This window comes from Rousettus aegyptiacus, unplaced genomic scaffold (assembly GCF_014176215.1).
Source record: "Rousettus aegyptiacus isolate mRouAeg1 unplaced genomic scaffold, mRouAeg1.p scaffold_m13_p_1, whole genome shotgun sequence".
NCBI classification, from domain to species: Eukaryota; Metazoa; Chordata; class Mammalia; order Chiroptera; family Pteropodidae; genus Rousettus; species Rousettus aegyptiacus.
The window spans coordinates 13879746-13890503 of NW_023416284.1; the positions used below are offsets into that span (position 1 = coordinate 13879746).

Sequence of the window (10758 nt, forward strand, 5' to 3'; positions counted from 1 at the left end):
TAAAATTATAAGAAAAATCCAGAAAAATCTAAACTCGGGGATACATTTTGTAGAACTTTTACTTTCATGAATATTTAATTCCAGAATTTTCAGATTATAAGGAGTATGAATTACTTTTCTAATTGAAAAAGGTAATGATAATATATATATTCCATTTCAGGAGGTTACCAGACTCCACTCCCTGTCCCAACCCCAAACTTACAATGGGACTGCCAAGTGGTTCACAGACTCAGATTAAGAAATCCTGACCTAAACGGCTAGCAGATACCCACACAGATCATCCAAAATAAAATTCAGGTGTTAGAGCAGTAGTTGGCAAACCTTTCTGGAAAGGGCCAGAGAATAAATATGTTATGTTTTGTGGGCCATATGGTCTCTGTCATAACCACTCAACAGTGTGAAAGCAGCCACAGGCAAAGGAATGTGTGTGGCTGTGTTCAAATAAAACTTATTTACAAAACCTTACTACAAAACAGGCCGAGGGGCCAGTTAGCCAGCTCCTGTATTAGAGGTTCCAACTCCCAGATTCCTAGAATGTCTGAAACAGAGGCTGAATGAGAGCAGTCAAGTAACATGTCCAAGGTCTTGCAGCTGAGCAGGCTTGATGGCCCCACTTGCTAGCCAGCCAGGCCTTACTGTGACCCAGGGACTGCAGCTCCCAACTCCAAAGCTGCTGCCTCCAAAGTCGCAGCTCGCAGAGCAGTGGGACAATGTGGGCAGGGAGCTGGGGAAGCTAGGGGAGGCCCAGGCTGGGAGAGGGCCGGAAGACCAGGTATCTGGGAGGTGCAATGTGGGATGGATCATCTTTCCCTTCCTTCAAAGCCTTTTGCTGACTCAGTGCTGAGGTCAGAAGTCCAAGTTACCTCTTTCTGCATCAAAAAATAAAAATTCACATCAGATCAGGAATCAAGTTAATATGCCCATGTCCAGCTTCACGCTGATCACAACGGAATTTGAGATCCAGAAAGGTTTAAGACTTAGCCAGTAGGGGACCCGAGAGGTAGACCTAAGAGCCGTGGGTGTTCAGACCCTGGTGAGGCGGCCAGAAAGTCTCCTGAGGGGAGAGGAGGCTTGAATTAGGCCTTGAAAGACTGGGAGATCTTGGCAGAAGCCCAAGAACCTGGTCTATTGCCTGATCTTTCCTTATTTTCGTTCTAATTCTCTCTCTCCCTCCCTTGTTGATTTCCTCTTCCTTTACTTTGGACCCCCTGATTCTTTATAACTAGAGTAACAAATCTATCTGTCCTTTTATCCTTTTATGTCCACACCTATTACAGACATTGCCAATCAATCCTGACAGTCTATTAGCTACTCCAAAAAACCATTACTAGTCAATTAGAGTAGGAAGAAGAGCTAGAACCTATTTGCTCTTCCTGCTAAGCTCTCTGTTCCCCTTACCCTTCTACTCAGCTCAGTGCCCATCTGCTCACAGAGGCCCAGGAAGGTCAAGTGACCTGCAGGAAGTTGCCCAATTCTTAGCGGGGAGCCACATGGGGGTATATTGCCCTCCATGGATGGGCTGGCTCTCACCTTTTCATTTGTCCATGACTCGAGTCTGTGCGTGTGACCAAGCTTGGTCTTGTCCCCCAGTGACCCCAGGCATGAAGATCTACATCGACCCTTTCACCTATGAGGACCCCAATGAGGCAGTGCGGGAGTTTGCCAAGGAAATTGACATCTCTTGTGTCAAAATTGAGCAGGTGATCGGAGCAGGTAGGTGGCTGGCACTCTCCCAGGTACCATGGCCAGCCATGGGTGGGGAGTCTACCCCAACATGCACTCCTGGGGCAGAGGGTAGGCTGTGGGGAAGGCACCTCCGAGGACCCTCCAAGAACTGGAGGCTCAGAACGCCTAAGGTAGAAGACCCCTCGAAGGTCATCCAGTAAAACCACCTCATCGACAGATGAGGGAACTCAAGTATGGGACTGGGAAGGAGCTCGTACATCATGTCAGATTGAGCTAGGTCTGGATCCCAGTCCCCTGGACTTGGTCCAGTGCTTTGTCCTTCCCATCATGCATCTTATGTCCTCCCCTCCATCTCTTCAGGTCTCCCTACATCCTAACCCCACTCCCAGCCAAATACCACGGGATAGCTATAAAGCGTTTACTCTTACCCCCAAAAGTGGCTGGGACTGTTTGGGGTGTACACGTTCTACAAAGGGGTTCTGTGTCCAAGAGGATGAGTTGGCCAGTGAGGAGAAAAATCTCCTGCAGGTCCCAGGCGTAGAGATTACAGGGAACAGGGAGGTGGCACGTCCACCTGGCAAGTGACATCCTGCCTCTCTCGGTGTGTCTGTCCCAGGGGAGTTTGGTGAGGTGTGCAGTGGCCACCTGAAACTGCCAGGCAAGAGAGAGATCTTTGTAGCCATCAAGACACTCAAGTCGGGCTATACTGAGAAGCAGCGCCGGGACTTCTTGAGTGAGGCCTCCATCATGGGCCAGTTTGACCACCCCAACGTCATCCACCTGGAGGGTGTTGTCACCAAGAGCACGCCGGTGATGATCATCACTGAGTTCATGGAGAACGGCTCCCTGGACTCCTTCCTGCGGGTAGGGGAAGCCTAGAGTGCCAGGGGCCACGGATGGGGCAGGAGATGGGAGTGGTACTGCTACTGTCAGAGCCGGAAGGGGTCTTGGAAAAGATCTAGGTCAGAATGGCTTGCATACTGTCACTTCCCATTCCCTTACCCATGGCAGGCTTTGCTAATCAATCCCAGAAGTCTCTCTGACCACATCCAGAAACAATCTCGGAATCCTTCTCAATCCAGGGAACCATGACCAGTAAACCAGAGTTGGCATGCAACCTGAAATCTGTTTCAATCCGTGCTCTTAGCCAGCCTTCTCATTATGCACAAGAGAAAACAGAGGCTTGAAGAGAGGTTGTTTGCCCAGGGTTGTTCAGAGGGTCAAGGTGAGAGTCAGGACTGGAACCAGGTCTCTTGACCCCTAGACCAGAATTTTCACCAGATTTTGGATTCCTCCAAAGCTCCTTAGGCCAGAGGGGAAAGTTCAGAGCACAAGCAAATGAGTGTTCCAGGCCCCCTGGGAGATCATAATTAACCAGATAGACAAAGAGCACTGTCTAGGAACCAGAAACATGCCACTGGACTAGCTGCCATTTAGCAAATATTTTCCAAGCACCTAGTGTGTGCCAGGCCCCTTCCCTGCACCTTCTTGTTTAACTCAGACGGCCTCAGGAGGTGGGTGTTACTTATCCTCATTTAACTCACTGAGGAAACTGAGACTCAGAGAGATCAGGTCACTCGTTCAAAGCTGCAAGGGACAGAGCCATAGTCAAACCAGCTGTGTCTGCTGCAAAGCCTGTGTTCTCTCCACCACCCTGAAACTGTCCTCCTGCGGGCCTAAGGTTCCCACGCATCTGAGCCCTTCCCACAGGGAGTCCGGGCCAGGGCGGCAGGGTCCTGCTCTGGTTTCCCGTTGTAAGGATGACCCAGGGTCTGGTTCATAGCCTTCCATTTACTTGGTTTTCTCCACTTCTCCCAAAGCAAAACGATGGGCAGTTCACAGTCATCCAGCTGGTGGGTATGCTACGGGGCATCGCAGCCGGCATGAAGTACCTGGCAGACATGAATTACGTCCACCGTGACCTGGCCGCCCGCAACATCCTTGTCAACAGCAACCTGGTCTGCAAGGTGTCTGACTTTGGGCTCTCACGCTTCCTGGAGGATGATACCTCAGACCCCACCTACACCAGCGCCCTGGTAAGACAGAGGCAGGGAACACTGCAGTCACGGTACCAGGAAAGAGGGCATAAACACCTCTCTCCCTGCAATATGTTTTCCCCGACACCTGCTCGTGCCAAGCGCTGTGCTGGGCCCGGGAGACACAGACACATAAACCATGGTTTCTGCACTCGTGGGGCTCACAGGCTGGTGGGCACATGGATGTGCCATGCAACACAGAGCGAGAGGGCAGAAGAAGGCTTGCTGGAGGGGATGATATCCAAGCTGAAAGCTGAAGGGCCAGGAAAAGTTTGTCAGATGCCATGTTCTCATAGCCAGGTGTGACTGGAATCCAGGCTGTGAGGGGAAAGGTGAGCAAGAAAGCGGGAAGCTGGGCCGGGCTGGGCCGGGTCTAGGAGAGCCCGCGTGCCCGTGCTCAGGACGCAATCCTGAAAGTCGCTAGGGTTGCTGAAGGGTTTTAAACAGCCAGGACTAGGACACCCCGGCCCTGCCCTCAGAGACCTCGGAGATAGTGCAAATAGAGCTAGGCAAGTAGCAAATGATCTGAGGATGGCTCTGTATGGGATGTGCCCCCCTGATGGAGAGATGTGGGGCGCAGTTGTAGGATTAAGGAGAGTGAGCAACTCTTTGGGACTTAAGGAATGACTTTCAGAGGAACTTAGAGCAGTGGTCTCCAACCTTTTTTGGCACCATGGCCTGGTGCTCCTCTGAAATTTCTAATGCCTGATGATCTGAGGTAGAGCTGAGGCGGTGGTGCTAGCGCTGGGGAGCGGCTGCAAATACAGGTGAAGCTTTGCTCACTCGCCCACTGCTCACCTCCTGCTAACAGGCCATGGATGAGGCATACTGAGAGCAGAGGCCAGACTGGTCAGCCTCCCATCCATCAACCCTCCTCATTCTGTTCCACAGGGTGGGAAGATCCCCATTCGCTGGACGGCCCCAGAAGCCATCCAGTACCGGAAGTTTACCTCGGCCAGCGACGTGTGGAGCTATGGTATCGTCATGTGGGAGGTGATGTCCTACGGGGAGCGGCCCTACTGGGACATGACCAATCAGGATGTAAGTCTCTGAGAGAGAGCCTCTCTGGCCAGCCAGATTGGGAAGGGCACGATCCAGGATTCCCGGGCTTTTGCGACCTTTCAGGGAGTGGGAGCGAGGTCTCTGAGATTCTGGGTGAGGGCAGCTCCTAGGGCAAGGTTGGCTGATTCAGACATCTACACAAGACCCTGGCCTCTCCAGGGGGTCAGGAGTAGAAAAGATCTACCATGTACAAATCAGCAAATCTCTAGGATGCATTCACCTTGTGGCCAACCCTGAATGAGACCGTGTCTGCCCCACAGGTATTTCCCACCTAACTAGGGGACAATATGGTTATTCTAGGACCCAGATATAGTTATCAGGCACTTTTATGATCAGGTGCTAAACTGGAAAAGGCAGGTAGGTATCAAGCTCTGCAGGTGTTGAGGCAAGAGCAGCCAGGAAGTCTTCACAGGACAGTAGGGTTCGCACAGTAGTGGGACTTGGAGACAGGAGGGCAAAGGCCCAGAGGTGGGATGATGAGAGGTTGTGCTGAGGAGCAGTGGAGAGGAAAGCTGGTCGGGAAGGTTGCTGAGGTTCAGTAATGGGGTATTTGTAAAGTTAGCCCAAGGAATCTTGATTTGCAACAATGCAGAACAGGGAGGACTTGAAGAAGCTTGTTGAGGAGGGAGGGGGACAGACTGGAGCCCCTTTCCCTGACAGAGGAGCCAGGTGGGGGCAGTGATAAGGGGGTATAAGGCCATGCTGTGAGGCCTGACAGGGGAGGTATCTCTCACCTGGAGCTGTAAATGGCACTGAAATCAAGAAATTGGTCGCCCTGGGGTCGAGGGCCAAAAAGTGGAGTCCTTAGGGCCATCAAAGCCGGGAGAGGGTCAGAGATGGGAAGGAGGGAAGGGGAGCTGGCAGACTTGCCCACAGGAGGGTCAGCCTGGTGGCTCCTGAGGCAGAGGCTATTTCAGGGTTCTGGATTTCCCAAGGTTGGTGGGGGAGGGGCACCCAGCTGCCAGGTCAGGCTGAGGCTGTACCTGGTGGGAACCTAGGTGAGACCCATCCCTTGGACTTCCTGGGAGAGTTGAAGGTGATTCCCAGGGCAACCAAATAGGTCTGTTCTGCAGTGCACTGGGGGCAAGACAGGCCAGGTGGCAGATGCTCTTATCCCACCCACCCACCCTACTCAGCCCCTGTGTCGTCCCCAGGTGATTAATGCCATAGAGCAGGACTATCGGCTACCACCACCCATGGACTGCCCGAGCGCCCTGCACCAGCTCATGCTGGACTGCTGGCAGAAGGACCGCAACCACCGGCCCAAGTTTGGCCAGATCGTCAACACGCTGGACAAGATGATCCGCAACCCCAACAGCCTCAAAGCCATGGCGCCCCTCTCTTCCGGGTACGGCCCCACCCTGCCCCCTCCTCCCAGCTGCACCCTGGCCCTGCCCCCTCGCAACGTGGCTCTGCCCCGCCCAATCCTCACTGAACACCTTCCCGCCCCAGCTCCCAGCTCCAGCAGACTCTCTGCTGGAACCGGGGTGCGGAGGGGTGGTACTAGTGCTTATTAGGCATCTGCCCTGCCTTGTGGTGCAGGGGAGCGCAGGACACGCTTCCCTCTGGGTGCCAGAAGCAGCACTTTTAAAGCACAAACAGAGAAGACAGTGTTTAAGAAAAACTACCAGAATCTTGGTTGGTGAATAGGTTTACCCATAACTACGTTTCCTTCTAACCTCACACAAACCTGTACTCTCTAACTTGCATGTGCATCCTCCTCAACACACACACACACACACACACACACACACACACACACACAGAGTCCTACACACATATACAAACACACTTAGGCACAAATGCTGATGCTCATGGTCTCTCTCACACAAGCACACAAAATCTCACACATCAATGCACACCCGTCCGCAGATTCTCGTACCTAGACGCATCCGTAGGCACCTGAGCACATACACACTCGGCAGTGTGTACTTAGCCCCCACACACGTGCCCCACAGCAGGCTGACAGGCCCGCGGCCTTGCCTGGGCGTGTGTCTTAGGCCCGGCTTCTGGCCCTACACGCACTTCCTCTCCAGGACCCTCAATTGCACAGGGATTCCGAGGTGTGGACAGCCAGTCAGGTGTCCCCAGGGTCCTGGACTGGCTGTGTTTAGAGACTCCTGGACCCGAGTCCTTCACCTGCCAAGTTCTGGCCACTAACGGATCTTCGTGACTGCCTCTGCCTGTCACTCCTCACCATGACCCCGAGTCAGCCGCTCCTGACTCCCTGGTTACAGTCACTCTGAGCTTTACAAACTTCATGAGGGTAATTTCAATCTGTGCCAGCCCGGAAGTTGTTCCCATTGGTGCACCAGCTTTGCCTGGACTTTGGAGATGCGGTCCCCAAGACCGGCATCCAATAGCACAAGCAGGGTGGAGCAGGATGGAGTGGCATCAGGGGAGGAAACAGTGAATTATCAGCACAGTTAGTCCCGCTGAACGCCTTCCTCCTGAAGTAAGAAGCATGAGGAAGTGTGTCCGGCCTCACATTGTGCTCCAGTCTCTCGGCGGTCCCTACAGAGGCGTCCCAGGCTTTCCTGGTAGCCCCAGCTTTGAGTCCTGCATACTCGCTCTCATATGCTCACGTAAACGTATGCATATTTACACGGATTCAAATTGATGCCCACCCACCCAGAAATATCCCCATGCATGCACACTCCCGTGTTCACGCTAATGGATACCCACCTGCAGGTACACCTGCAGCCCGCAGGTGTGCCCGTGTCCATCCTTACCCTCCCCCCCATGCCTACGTGTGCCCTGACTGTCTCTGTTGCCCGCCTCACCCCCAGAATCAACCTGCCACTGCTGGACCGGACGATCCCGGACTACACCAGCTTTAACACAGTGGACGAGTGGCTGGAGGCCATCAAGATGGGACAGTACAAGGAGAGCTTCGCCAATGCTGGCTTCACCTCCTTCGATGTCGTGTCTCAGATGATGATGGAGTAAGTACCCGGCCACCTCCGCCCACCCCACCAAGCAGGAGACTCTGGAGGGTGAGAAAGAGACAGTGTCCTAGAAGAGATGTGGGGACAAGGAGCAAGATGGCCAGCTTTGGAGTCACATTTAGATCCATACCCAGGTCTGCCTGCTACCTACCGGCTACGTGACCTTGGGCAAATCACAGAACCCCTCAGTCCCAGTTTTTTCTTCTGTAAACTGGAAGTTGGTAGGAAGATCAAAGGAGATATAGAGTGAATGGGTACTTGGCGAATGCAGATTCCCTTCCCCATAGCAGAGACGAGTACACCCAGGCACCCCGGCTCTCAATCACATGCTCCTCCCACCTCACATAGCCAGTCACGTCAGCTCCAGATGCCTGCCCACCCCCCAGTGCCCCTCGCCCCTTCCCTTGCTCTCTTTAACAAGAAACCCCCAGAGACGCCCAGGCAGCTCTTTACCTGACCCAAATTCCCCTTCACCCCCACATTTCCCTAACGTATGTGCTTCTCTCCCAAAGGGACATTCTCCGGGTTGGGGTCACTTTGGCTGGCCACCAGAAAAAAATCCTGAACAGTATCCAGGTGATGCGGGCACAGATGAACCAGATCCAGTCTGTGGAGGTTTGACGTTCACCTGCCTCGGCTCACCTCTTCCTCCAGGCCCCGCCCCCTCCGCCCCACGTGCTGGCCCCCTGGTTCTCTGTCCACCACAGGGTCAGCCACCTGCCAGGTGGCCGCGGGCAACAGGAAGAACCAAGCAGCGCTCCAGCCATGAGACATCACCAAGAACACGTGCAACTCAGACGATGGAAAAAAAAGGGAATGGGGACAAAAGAAAACAGATCCTGGGAGGGGGCGGGAAATACAAGGAATATTTTTTAAAGAGGATTCTCACAAGGAAAGCGATCATTGTTCTTGGGGGAGAAAAAAGGGCTTGGGAGATCCATGCGATTTGTCCAATCGGAGACCAAAAGCAGTTTCTCTCCAACTCCCTCTGGGAAGGCAACCCGGCCAGAGCCAAGAAACACTTTCAGGAAACAAATGTGAAGGGGAGAGACCGGAGACGCCCTTCTCTCCTGCCCCTGGGCTGCTCTTCCAGGCCTCACGCAACAGCCACACACCAGGCAGAAGGGGCAGGCAGACAGCGGACGGCCACCCAGGAACCACGCTAGGAACATCCATTCCTGCTGCCACTGGGCAAACAGAAGAATTTTTCTATCTTTGGAGAATATTTTAGAAACTCCAATGAAAGAGACGTGTTTCTCCTGTTGGCTCATGGGGCTGAAAAGGGGCTTTTGTCCTCCTGGGTCTGGCAGAACACGGGGACACCAGAAAGGCTAACCTTCCTGAGGCTGGCCGCTCCCCCACCCCGCCCCGCCCACCCAGGCTGGAGCTCCAGGTCCATATCACATGCACAGCCGGCAGCCCTGGCCCCCCGGGGCGCCCATCCCACCAGCCCCCGCCTGGAGGACTGATGCTGCCGTGACTGCCATCAGCTTCGACTGCCACTGAGAAGGGTTGATCCTGCATCTGGGTTTGTTTACAGCGACGTGGACTGGGGGTATTTTGGTCAGGGGTGGATTTGGTTTGGGGGTTTGTTGGTTGGTTTTTTAATGACAATGAAGTAACACTTTGACATTTCCTACCTTTTGAGGACTTGATCCTTCTCCAGGAAGAAGGTGCTTTCTGCTTACTGACTTAGGCAATACACCAAGGGCGAGATTTTATATGCACATTTCTGAATTTTTATATGGTTTTCATTGACACTTTTCCCTCCTCCTCCTGCATAGAGTTCCCACCTGCTGTCAGGCCTCACCAAAGCCAACTGTCATGGGGCCATCTGGGCCATTCAGAGACGAAGTGAGATTTGGGCAAAAGGTTGGGGGCCAAGGTGGAGGAGCATCTCCCCCCTCAGGACTGTTTTTAAAAGCAAGAGATTGAGCAGGAAGTGGGCTCTATGGCCGTAGAGCCAGAGTCTCTACCCACTTGTCCACTCTCCTTTTGCCCCAATCTATCCAGTACTTTCCAGGCAAATAGGCCCCTTTGAGGCTCCTGAATGCCCTCAGATGGTCAGAACCCAGTTTCACCTCTGGGAACCTAAACCGGGCTGCATCGGAGGCCAGGACTCCGATCATTCACTGTGATATCCCAGCCTCCAGAGCATCACCCTCAGAGACGTGTGCAGGCATACTCCTTTCCTCTTTGGGGAGAAAGTGTGCGATTTCTCTCCCACCTCCTTCCCTCCTGCAGACCTTCGCCCAGATCTGAAAGGTCTTGGCCATGGGAAAACCCATCAGCCAAGGGGTCTGGCCACAGTCTCCCTCCTGTGAGCAAATGCAGGCTCCTGAGTGGACCAATCGATTAGTGAATTGAATGGAAATAAACACTTTAGTTATAAAACGACCCCTGTTCTCTGTAAGTTCCAAGAGACTCCCTGCCACTCATGAGACATGTCAAGTGACCCATGATGCTCTTCCGAAGGACCACCTTCGTCCCTCAGGATTGTAAAAGGCCCAGGACTGAGAAAACTCATGGAGGATGCCAAATGTCCATGTGGCCTTTCTGGCCCTGGCTTGTCAAAAGCACAGGCAGTGAAAGACATGAGCTGGAAGTGGTTCAGACTCGGCATTTGATGCCCTGCAAATCAAGATGAGCCCCTGCAGCATGCATCGGGAGCAGGGAGTTGACGGCGGGGAGGGGCACTCAGTTCTTCTGGGCCAGAGGACGGGGGTCCAGTTATTAGATGAGCTGTGATAGTAGGAGTGTGAGGGTCCCGGAGTACCCATGGACCCCCAGTCAAGGCCACAGGAATGATCACCGTATCCTGGTCAACTCATCTCCGCACTAATGGGCTCCATACAATCAGAATTCTTTGTGTAGAAGGAGGAGACAGGGAATCTAAAGGGGGGGGGGTGCGGGCAGGGATACCTCATCTCAGGACCTTTCCTTTCATCCACGAGAGACTGACCAGTGAAAAAGATCAGGCCACAGGTGGCCAGCTAAAGGCCCCTCGGTCGGAGAGAGCATCTAGC

At 53.5% G+C, this 10758-nt stretch overlaps 1 protein-coding gene across 1 annotated transcript in view; it reads left to right on the forward strand.

Annotated features, from left to right (window-relative positions):
- The window catches only part of EPHB2 (EPH receptor B2), a 176339-nt gene extending 166210 nt beyond the window's left edge, over nucleotides 1–10129 (forward strand). The window contains 7 exon segments of the mRNA XM_016149297.2: nucleotides 1591–1713; nucleotides 2303–2550; nucleotides 3507–3722; nucleotides 4614–4763; nucleotides 5939–6132; nucleotides 7574–7729; nucleotides 8245–10129. Coding sequence (XP_016004783.2) covers nucleotides 1591–1713; nucleotides 2303–2550; nucleotides 3507–3722; nucleotides 4614–4763; nucleotides 5939–6132; nucleotides 7574–7729; nucleotides 8245–8353 — 1196 coding nt within the window. The 3' untranslated portion in view covers nucleotides 8354–10129.
- Nucleotides 10130–10758: the final 629 nt, after the last annotated feature.